This window comes from Priapulus caudatus, unplaced genomic scaffold (genome assembly GCF_000485595.1).
Source record: "Priapulus caudatus unplaced genomic scaffold, Priapulus_caudatus-5.0.1 Scaffold1001, whole genome shotgun sequence".
NCBI lineage: Eukaryota > Metazoa > Priapulida > Priapulimorpha > Priapulimorphida > Priapulidae > Priapulus > Priapulus caudatus.
The window spans coordinates 39,246-51,537 of record NW_014578062.1 but is presented as its reverse complement, the minus strand read 5'-3'; the positions used below and the strand labels follow the sequence as shown (position 1 = coordinate 51,537).

Sequence of the window (12,292 nt, the reverse complement as noted above, 5' to 3'; positions counted from 1 at the left end):
CACGAGGTTTGTTTATTTGCTATATCCCAACGGCTTCGTCGAGATAGCTGCAACCGAAACAACAAAAATTAGTTTTTAGCTCGCCTTGACATCGTCAAGATGAGCTATTGCCATGGGGTGTCGTCCGTCGTACGTCCTCTAAATTCATTCGATTTTGTTAAATGTTGGTATGAGAATGTGTAAGGCTAGCCCCAAAACAGTTGTTACTCCTATGTGAGAGATTTGAACTTCCTATTTTCGAGCACGCCAGTCGACCTACTTTCGAGCCACGCCCAATTTTTGGCAAAAATGAAAATGGCCATCTAAATTCATTCGATTTTGTTAAATTTTGGTATGTGAATGTGTAAGGCTAGCCCCAAAACAGTTGTTACTCCTATGGGAGAGATGACAACGTCCTATTACGTTCATTTCGTCTAACTGGTCAACAACTCTACAATCATACCTATATACGTGTAATATTTTGTTTTAGATTTCTTCGTTACAGTAATTTGACTGGAATATTTTATTGTTTTTATTTGCGTGATATTCGAAAACCAAAATGGCGATCATTTAGGCGTAGTGCCATCTCTCGTCAAGATTTCAGACTTTCAGATCTGAAACATTTATTTTAGCATCAAAACTTATGCATAAATCATTATCAAGAGTATATAATGGGAGATATGCTATATAATGGGAGTTCTCCCATATATACTCTTGCTTTATATATCCCCCCTCTTCTATCACACCGAAGGTGAGCTACAGTGTCATTGACACTTTCATTTTGGTTCCCATCCATTTACAGATTTTATACAATGCTAAAAATGTGTAGCGAGGAATATACGCTCGTAGACAGTAGTACGTAACAGTTGTATAAACGGTAAACAACTTATAGCTTTATTCTAAACACGACGAATAGTGACGGCGTACACATACCAAGCTGTAGTCGGAGTCTCTCCCCTCTACCCGAAAACACTCTCCTTTTATCTGTCTCTCTCGACCTCGCCCGGTTTCCGCCCTATTGTCGAGGTTCATTGCCCCCCTTGACCGGTTGCCGTACCGTCATCAGGGTGTCACCAAATGACGGCTGGTTGACAACTCTCGCTCTGTTCTCGGGTCAAGTCGAGGCCGTTGCACCCGTCGTCCAGCCGTGTGAACCGGCCGTACCTCCCTTAATGACTCTATTGGCCATGCCGTTCGTCACGTTAATTTATAGGTCCCTTCTAAAATAGGCAGTTCAGTCTGGTGGGGCCATCCGCCGGTCGTCCCTGACCGATCGTATATGTGCCTCCTCTCTGTACCGTTCTCACGGTACCACATTTCTCTATTACATTTCACCCTGCCCCAAAAAAAGTTGACTGCAATCGGCTTTAAGCCAGCCTCCCGGCTGGAAGAAACCCACTATTAAAATTTGTTACAGACAAAAGACTTGCTGTGCTATCATCGTAATATGTTTGCTTGTAATTGTAACCGCTTAAGTATATAACCGTATCCTACTGTTTCTCATAACCGCCACCGCATAACATCACAACTAATATCAACTTTTAACCGTACAATAGCACAAATACATATAACCCATAACCCATAGTTTTGTAAAATATCGCTTGACTTGTTCTTCGCTAAAGATTACACTGTTCCGTTAACACTATACAATAAAATTGACAATAATATCCGTATGTCGAACCGTCACCAATCGCGTAACATAAAATGTACGATAGTTAAAAGAAATGGCGTATAATATTAAAAAGCTACGTACAAACGTTACAATTCGCGTCCGAAATGTTATTGCTTGTGGATGTTATTTTAACTGCGCGGATCAAAACTTATAAACTGCATAGAAAAGTGAAAATTCGCGCAAAAGGTTATAAATTGTAAGTAAAAGGTATACTTGGCCTGTGATCTTCGCGTACTGCCGTGCACGACAATAACGTGAGACACCTGACCACATGAGACACATGAGATACATGGAAAACATTCTTATATTGTAAATTTAAATGGAAAAATACCCGTTTGTTCATTTCAGTACTACTGCCATAACCCGTTAGTTTGCGGGGAAAAGGGTGAGGTTTGTCTAGCTTAACGCCGAAACCATGATAACCAGCAACTAACGATCCCCCTAGCCACCCTCCAAGTGTCTCGGTTGTGGCAATGGGGTCAACTCCACTAGAGTACACTGCAGCATCCGTTGGTGCAATACCGCGAGACGCCGCACGTCCTCCGGGTTGTTGTATTCGTCGTCTGGATCGTATGCCCGTAATAGGGCATAATACCTCTCCAATAAGGAGCCCTGATAGTTTACGAATGGATCGAAACCCTCAGGCATGTAATTTTCGTAGTCGTCATGCCTGCTCACCATCCACCAGGTGTCGTTTAACTCGGCCCCCGGTGGCGGGAGTGGGATCGCCCCCCTTAAATAATTTGTAACCTCTGTCAGACTGGGCGGTTGTGGCAGGTTCTCGAAATCTGGCACGCGTGACAGATAGATGGCTGGCCCTACCAGGCCTTGGTATAAAAACCAGCCGACTATGTGTACGTATTGCGCCAGGGTCAGACGTTTGATCGCCTCTTCATAAAGGGATAACATTGTATACGCGTACAATCGTGGAAAATATATATCGTGTCCCCTCGCAGACATCACATTGAACGGTCACCAATCACGTGACATAAAACGCGTGGAATAGCTACAAAAACAAACTGTCGTACAATATTTAATGTTGCATAGAAACGTTAGAACTCGCGACAAATGAAATTACAATTCGCGTAAAAGTCACGATTCGCGCACGTGACAATATATATATATTTTTATTTTATTTGCGGGTAATGTGTAAGAATCGCGCACAAAATGAACGTGAATACGTGAAGAAAAAGCCAAAAATGAAAAGATAAGGAAAAAACAATTACATAGAGATACATACACCTACATACATTCAGATAGGCTGTGAAACAACTGTGTCGGCTTTCATTATTATAAATTTGTTCCATGTTTCACAAGTATGAACATCGAAATAACATAACAAACACTTTTGGGAATAAACAGGTAGATGGTGGATGGGCGGGTGGGTGTTTTGGGCCCTAAGGGGGGTACATTCCAAGTGGACCTTACACTGTAATGAGAGTGACAATTTATCTCTAACATGGGTGACATTTTAAACTCCTGTATATAAGAATAAACTAACCACGTAGGTGCCCTCAACGGTTAGAATTGAATGGCTTGCCGAGTTGATCTCTCTGTTTCTACACTATAGCCCCGGGCCCTGCTGACCTCGTTACAGTACCGTCGTTTCGAAATGCTATCGCTATCGTGCCACTTTTACTTTCGTAAACCATTTTCAGCGATTCCAGGGGAGTACCATGTCCCCTCTCGTATATTAAAACTGGTGCGTCTAACTAGCACGTCGGCTCGTTCTCTTACGACTATATGCGTTGAGTCGTCATGGCTTTTATATCAGCCAACCTTGCCTTCTACGGCAAGTAAATGCGTATATACCTGGCGCATTCTTAAAGTTCTACACCGATTGGTACTATTCTACGTATTTACGTACGAATTCGGGCATTGTACGACACAGTTTATAAAACTCGTTAAGCCAGGGGGTGGTGGTGGGGTGGTGGTGGGAAGTTATAGGTAGGAAAAGTGCTTTAATTAGTATTTCGCTAACACACTCGTGTATTATAAAACATGTGGTTTGAAAACTAGTTTCCAGTGTAATTGCGAAAATTGAAAAATAGCCGCCAACACTAGATTGCTTCACTCACCCGTAATACGTATTGCAATGTCGTTCATCCATTGCGCTCTTTCTTGCTTGGTCGCCAGCGGTAGACTTCTTATGCAGCTGATATCTCGGGTGCTGTCTCGGCTGCTGTGATCTGTGACATGTTGTACTAATGCATTGTTCCGTGCGTTATCCGGCCATCTGCAGATTTGATGAATCTCGCTACAAAAATCTGCATTCCTTCGCCATCTCCTCCTTGCGTCGTCGTGATCGTATTCTGCTGTTCCTCGATCGTGTCGTCGTGATCGTATTCTGCTGTTCCTCGATCGTGTCGTCGTGATCGTATTTGGCTCTTCTTCGATCGCATCGTCGTGTTCGTATTCTGCTGTTCCTTGCGTCGTCGTGATCGTATTCTTCTGTTCCTCGCATCGTCGATATCCAAGTCGTACAAGATAAGTTCTGGCTTATATGCGCCTTAGCGGCAACATCATTGTTCGTAGGCATTTCCATACGCAATGCTCGCATGGCGAAAACGGCAACACTTCATTCTAACGTCACAATAGTCCAATAGTCATAGGTTTTCGTCTTCTTTCTTCCTCTTCTTCTTCTTCATCATTACAGATGTCTCCACTCAGTGTTTCTCTCGACTTTCGTGCATCGCAGTGGTAGCACCTCGCGTTGTGTCGCAAAGGGAGACGAAGATTCTTTTGGTCAAACGGCTCCAAATTGTAGCGTGGAATATACGCTCGTAGACAGTAGTACGTAACAGTTGTATAAACGGTAAACAACTTATAGCTTTATTCTAAACACGACGAATAGTGACGGCGTACACATACCAAGCTGTAGTCGGAGTCTCTCCCCTCTACCCGAAAACACTCTCCTTTTATCTGTCTCTCTCGACCTCGCCCGGTTTCCGCCCTATTGTCGAGGTTCATTGCCCCCTTGACCGGTTGCTGTACCGTCATCAGGGTGCCACCAAATGACGGCTGGTTGACAACTCTCACTCTGTTCTCGGGTCAAGTCGAGGCCGTTACACCCGTCGTCCGGCCGTGTGAACCGGCCGTACCTCCCTTAATGACTCTATCGGCCATGCCGTCCGTCACGTTAATTTATAGGTCCCTTCTAAAATAGGCAGTTCAGTCTGGTGGGGCCATCCGCCGGTCGTCCCTGACCGATCGTATGTGCCTCCTCTGTACCATTCTCACGGTACCACATTTCTCTATTACAAATGCATTGTGAGTGAGTGGCTATTTAATGAGTGTTTAATGTTTAAATACCTTGTCTGCAGTGCAATATCTGTTAACTAGTGCAACATCTGTTTTCCTGCAGTCCTACATGAGGCAACAGCGACAGGTGACCCAGAGTTGTTACGCATCGTGTTACAGTACAGAGATTACCAACGACACACACGCCGTACAGCCTGCACACCTGAGGCACTTCAGCGACTCAATGATGTATGTAAATTCATGCTATATATGCTGAAACAGGAACATCGATCCGCTATGTAAGAGCTGATGATTCTACTATCAAATGGCTGCCCCAGTACCGTTAGATATATTACACGCAGTGCTTTTACTATTCCGTCACTGTACGTTTAATATTACGTGTGGGTAGTGGTGGCATTACTCCTCGTTTGGTGGCATGTTCTGGAACTTACCAATTGAGAAAAGTTCAGGTTCGCCTTAATCCTTGGCCAATTTCGATATCATTTCCATGATATTCATTTCTTAGCACTCATAAACATGTCGGTCATCAACATTCTGGTAAAAGCCACAAATCCCACATGTGCTATGACGTGTACTGTATAAACTAACGTTGCACTTCGTCATCGAAATTGGCCTTCAAAAAACAGGAGTTGTGCCATTCTCTCAAAATGTCCACCACAAAACATTTTGAAATGCTGATTACGAATGTTCGTCTGCCGCCGGCCCGCGCAGGCGCCGGACTTCTACGTGGAGATGACGTGGGAGTTCACGAGCTGGGTGCCGCTGGTGTCGCGCGTGTGTCCGAGCGATACGTACCGCGTGTACAAGAGCGGCGCGAGCGTGCGCATCGATACAACGTTACTCGGATTCGACCAGATGAACTGGATGCGTGGCTCGCGCAGCTACGTGTTCAAGGGCGAAGGTGAGCGAGAGACGGCTATCGACGACGATGATGTTGGTGATGGTGACGATGATGGTGATGATAATGACGATGATGGTGATGAAGGTGATGGTGGTGATGGTGGGGATGGCGACAGCGACGATAGTGGTGGCAGTGGCGATGGGGATGATGATGATGAGGATGGTGGTGATGATGATGATGATGATGAGGATGATGATGATGACGATGACGTGAGAGTGGTGGTGAGGGCGCCTGAGTTGTGTATTCATGGCGGTGGAGGAGGTGTGTAGGTCAGGAGACAGTGGATGTGTGGTTAATGAAACAGGGGATGTGTAGGTAGCGAGCAAAATAGTAGAGAGGTTTCGCACAGTGACGCGTAAGCGAACGCGAACGAGTGTGTTCGTGTTTGCGTTAGCGCTCAGCTCGTTAGCTGGTTTCGCATGCTGCCGGTAGACCGCGCTAGTTGGCAGTCTAATTCAAGATGGCCACGCCCATGAATGACGAAAATTTTCTACTACTTTCGGAATATGACGCTTCAGACGATGATTTGGATATTCTTCTTCTTGATTTGTTGCCAGAGCAACGGGAACAAACGTACAATCCTGATGGGCAGAGGTTTGACCTTGATACGATGACAAATAGTTGTGCGTATTTTCGATTTTATAAAAATGACATCCATCGATTGTGCAATGCACTTCGCATTCCACCGAGGATAGTCTGCCGAAATCGGACTGTTGTCGATGGTGTGGAGGCTCTCTGCATCTTCCTGAGAAGACTCGCTTATCCCAGCAGGCTGCTTGATTTGGAGCCCATGTTTAGAAGGCCCAAAAGTAACTTATCAATGATAATTACTGAAGTGTTGAACTTTATTCACGAGAATCATCACCACAGACTGCAGGACCTCAACCAACCGCTGTTTATAAACAAGTTACAAGATTACGCGGATGCTGTGCACGACAAGGGAGCACCTCTGACTAACTGTTTTGGTTTCATTGATGGCACTGTGAGACCACTGTGCAGACCAACACGCTTTCAAAAAGTCTGTTACAATGGACACAAGCGCATCCATGCTCTAAAGTTTTAGTCTATTGTAACTCCAGATGGCCTAATAATGAACATGTATGGTCCAGTAGAGGGGCGAAGGCATGATTGCGCACTGCTGAGAATGAGTGAAGTTCTGGATCAGCTGCAAAATGTACGAAGGACAGATAGGAATGGGTTACCGTTTTCATTATATGGCGATCCAGCCTATCCGCTGAGAGACTGTTTGCTTGCTCCTTACCAAGGCGGAGTGTTGACCGAAGATCAAGAACTTTTCAACAAATCTATGTCATCTGTGCGTCAATGTGTAGAGTGGCAGTTTGGGAAAATATTGAGGCAATATGCTTTCCTTGATTTTCGGAAGAATTTATAACTGCTGCAACCTGTGGCCTTTTTTGCTGCAACCTGTGGCCAAGATGTATTTGGCAGGGGCTCTCCTCACCAACTGCCACACATGTTTGTACAATTCTCAAACCGGTGAATATTTCGGGCTGGATCCACCAAGCCTTGATGAGTACCTTTCATGAGCATTGAACTCTGAACTATTTATAGCTTCTTACTTATTCATTTTATCATCTTTTTGAAGGCGTCTAAATAAGGCATAAGAGCATGAAGCGGGCTACACGCCTTTATACACATGTAGCCTACATTGTATTGTCTGCTCAGATAGGAGCCTGCGTCAGAGGCACCTGATTCGCGCATACCTTTTGAATGTAACAACCTAGCTTGAAACAAAATATAGCTCTCTGCTAGCTGCAGCCACTGACGCTGCTGGCTGCGCATGTAAACATACATGTAAAATCAGTACTCAGGGAGCCCATTCAAAACAAGAGCCGCAGAGCGTCTGGGCTCATCTGGGGTCTGTTGCTACGGTTATGAACGTACAATTTCAGTCGTGCGTAGTGACACATTGGTTAGGCGCAGATATGCATATACGCAGTTGCGTACACATCATTGTTAGGACACGCTCACTATCTCCCCCCCATGCGATTTTGGTTTATTTTATTAAATGATGCTTGCCTTTCACTTCGAATTTGTGTCATAGATTCACAGCTATCTATTTTTATCTATCTATAAAAGATTTCAACATATGAGCATGGATCTCCAAGTATAATTAGAGGGGGCGGGGAGTCCTTCTCCCCACCTCCCTCCCCACTGCGTCCCACCTCCCTCCCTCCTCCCTCCCCCTGCCTCCCACTTCACTCCCCTTGCCTCTCACTTCCACCCCTTACCTCCCATCTCCCTCCCCCTGCCTTCGACCTCCCTCCCCCTGCCTCCCACCTCCCATCCCCTTGCACACCATCTCGCACGACCTAATTGTACCCCGTTTCCTGCTCGCATACACACCGTATCACCGTTTTCCTGTCCCCGTCTCAATTTACTACTCTCTCTCTTTATCTTAGACTTTCTCTCTCTCTCTCTTAATTATATAAAAAAATTTAAAACCCAGCGATGATGCCTTTTACTGCCCCCTCAATAATACTTTGTTCCTATGCCCCTGAGTGTAACAGTTATAGAAATCATAATATATAGTGTCTCTAATATTTCTATGGTAACAGCTTATGTTCGCATAACTGGTAAATGGATACGCACGGCCATAGCTACATGATATATGTTAAGATTCAAGATGAAAAGTAAATATTATATATTATATGGTACTAGTTATTATTTTATACTGCACTACGCACGCGTACGCACAGCTTAAGTACGCGCAGCACGCAGAGCCTAACGCACGCTGATAACGCAGAGCCGGTATACCGGACCGTACCCAGGGTACGTTCCGGCAGTAACCTGGGGGACATAGACCCTATGAGCGTTAGTTTTATGTATATATTTTATATAGTTCCTTTTATTCTTTTAGTTTAGTTTGCACTTTAGTTCTTAAGTCTTTTTAATTAATAAACAGTTGAGGTATTCTTTATGTAATATCCTAGCAGCTTGGGTTTTTAAAGGCAAAACTGTTGTCAGCAACATGAAGATAAACTGCAGATAAAAGCTAGTCGAGTGATGTTATAAGTGTTTAAATATCATTCAGCAATGTTATTTTTTGACTATTACCAGGTTGAAGAAAATGGAAATTTCTGTACGCCCTGAAAAAGATTCACTATTTCATATTCTTTATTCCTATTATATGTATTCATATTGATGCAAATTATATACTTCACTATAGTAGACATGTACATAAACATGTACTGAAAAGGTGTTATTTCCGTTTTTCTTCCATTTAAAAATTTGAAATTTTCACCTTCGATGTGCACCAGATCGCTCCATTTCAGTGCAAAAATTGAAAAAGCTTCCTGCCGTGGCCACACCCACCCCCGCTCGGTCGCCTGGCTCCCTCGTTCGTGCGCTTCGTGCCCCAATAACTTAATCCCCTAAATGGTCGCTTTATTCTCTGAATTGGGCCCCCCACTTTGAAAACCGTGGCGCCGCCCCTGCAACAACAAGGTGAAACTATACAAACTTTTGCAGCAGATTTGCGCAATAAAGCAAGCACCTGTGAGTATGGGCAACTGTGTGATCAGCTGATTAGAGACAGAATTGTAATAGGAATCACAGCTGACGGTGTACGGAAAATACTGTTGAGAGAAAGTGAACTCACACTGGATAAGGCCATACATACGTGTCAGATACACGAACTATCAGAACAAGATGCTAAGTTTATGCAAAATAAACTTAATGTTGATGTTGTCAGAGAACAGCGTACAGCACAGTGGAAAAGAAGACCACAAGCTAACGCATGGCCCAAGCAACAACAAACACACAAAGGATACAAACCATGTGGTTGTTGTGGTCGTAAGCATGACAAAGCTCGTGAGGCATGTCCAGCCTACAAGAAACAGTGTGTTAAGTGTAAAAAGTGGAACCATTTTGTAATCTAGCTATGTTATTGCGATTATTTGCCAAAACACATTACCCATAGTTAGGATACAAATAAATTATTTAATAAATGTAGCAACCGGGCCACCTGAAAATCCATTTGGCCACCTGAATCTCATACTCAAGTGGCCCGGCCGGCCACCTGAAAAAAAAGTCAAGGGCAACCCCTGTATAGTACCTCAAGAAAAGGGCTGTCTTGCCCCACAATGTTCAATTGTATGTGTAATATAAAATAAAATAAAATAAAACAAATTAGCACTAAGACTACATCACCCGTCTTTCCCTTTTTTTGCTGCTGCACGAGGGTCATAAGCATCTGCATCATTGTTTCTTTTTCTTTGCGCTCCATCTCGAGCCGCTCACGCTGTAGTTGAAGCTCAGCTTTTTTTGTTTTGTTTTTCTCTTTCAAAATTTCAAGTATCTGGTCCTTTATCTTCTGGTTTTTTGGCTTTGGCAATTCATCATCATCTGCAATTACAAGTGGATGTTCAAAGAATTTAGATGAATATGGTTAAGTGTTATGTTTTTATTATTTATAAGACATATTTGCATTACAGTAACTCACTGACTCAGTTGAATGATTTTAAGCTCTTATCATTCTCTTACTGTCCTTTTTTATTATGTAGATTACTATTCTCTACACCATTCTGATAATTCCGAGATGTCAGGATGCTGATAGTTCTTGTGAATGAATTTATAAACATGTGGAAAACATGTTACATGTACAATATTGTATTGCATGTACATTGTGTATGTACATGTATATGTACATGTGTACACAAGTTCACATGTGTACACATGTACATGTGTACGTGTGCATGTACATTGTATTACATGTACATTATTATGAAGCAGGTGTAGTACATGTAATGGAAAAGAACTACAATATTATTATTTTTTTGAACAATTCTTACCTGCTTTTCGTTTCATTCCTTTCAATGCCTCCTCACGAATTTCCTTTCCTTGTTCTTCTTTAACTTTTTCTTTCGATCTATTTTTATCTGCCACCTCCTCCGCTTGATTTTCTTCCGTCAACGCCAACAACTGTCAACAAGCGCTCGCGATCTGTGAATTCTTCTGCAGTACCGGAACTGAAATTTAATTTAATATTATAATTAACCTCATGTTCTATTCCATAACATTTAGGAAGGAATGTACGAATGCATAGGCAGTATTTTGTGAAGATGAATGATGTTTTTGATTCAAAGTGTGTTCTGTTTAGGTAGGTTATTTGACGTCGAGGTAACAAAGCAATCGCATTTTTACTATCAGGCCAAAAGGCATTGCGATTATCATATAGGCAATACCAACCAAACCTCATATAGGCAAAGCCTCTCCAACATACTTCATGATAGGCTACATGTACATGTACAACAGTATTTCACACATGTCACAGCACAGTGGAATTTTAAATAACTTACGCTTTCAGGGATGCCATTTCATCCTGTTTGTGGGCTTTTACTAGTTTCATAGTTCTTTCACGGCAGGACCTCTTGGTGACATTTCCTTTTTTGAGCCACTTGTTGATATTTGCGGCTACTTTGTCCCAGCTTCCTCTGTCTTTTTTGAGAGGGTTTGTCGCCACAACCTCACTTAATAAAATAATGTCGAGGGCCGGGTATAAGCGTGTTGCCGCGGAGGTGGATGCTGCAGCGGCGGTGCTTGTGGATGTGGACTCTTCTATGACATCGGCAGTTTCTGCCATGATTGAGGTGTTCTGGTCGTTCAGGTGTCAGAGAAAACTGAAAATAAATAATGGTTGTATTTTAGTAGATATCCTACACCAGTGGAAAATTGATATGCAATGTATAATTGTAGATTGGCCTGCGTGCTTTGTGTATACGTGGTTATGTGACCAGAGTTGTGTATGCATTCCGATAGGGGTCGCTCGCGCTCTCTGCTCGCTGGTGTGTAAAGTTAATAAAACGTGTTCCAGTCCTGTCATAACAAAGTACTGTTATAGACTATAAATATGAAGTAACAAAACTTACATGGTGTCAGAAGTCGGATCGGAAGGAAGGACGGACACGGAGAGTGACATTTGATCATGAAGCGTGAGATGCTAACGTCGTAAATTGACGATTGATCATAGAGCCGGTGAGCTCACGTGTAATCGGAGATAATCCAAGATGGCAGAAGGGGGACTACGAAAGCCAGAACCCTTGAGTTTCGGAACAAATGCCGCGGAAAGTTGGAATATATAATAATTATAATTTGAACGCGAGTATGACATTTATGTCGCATGTGCGTTTAGTGGAAAATCCGATAAAGTGAGAGCATATATGCTATTGAACCTTGCGGGACCGGAGGCAATCGAGAGAGAACGTTCGTTTGTCTATGAACCGGAACGTACAGACCCGGTGAATCCAGAAGCGGTAATACCGGCGGAATCAAGGGAAAATCCCGAGTGCCTGAAACGTAAATTCAGACAAATTTGTAACCCGAGGAGTAATGTGATATTGGAGAGGTTTAAATTTAACTCCCGAGTACAACACAGGGGCGGCGCGTACGGAGGGGCCGGGGGGGCTCGGCCCCCCCCCCACTTTTTTGGCAGAAAATATATGTCTATATATGTATTT

The 12,292-nt window shown here is 43.3% G+C and overlaps 1 protein-coding gene across 1 annotated transcript in view; it reads left to right on the top strand.

Moving 5' to 3' along the window:
• The window catches only part of LOC106814898 (ankyrin repeat domain-containing protein 13D-like), a 51,313-nt gene that overhangs the window by 27,127 nt on the left and 11,894 nt on the right, over positions 1 to 12,292 (top strand). The window contains exons 3-4 of the mRNA XM_014819274.1: positions 5,016 to 5,140; positions 5,624 to 5,813. Of these exons, the coding sequence (XP_014674760.1) occupies positions 5,016 to 5,140; positions 5,624 to 5,813 (315 nt within the window). The remainder of the gene's footprint in view (positions 1 to 5,015; positions 5,141 to 5,623; positions 5,814 to 12,292) is intronic.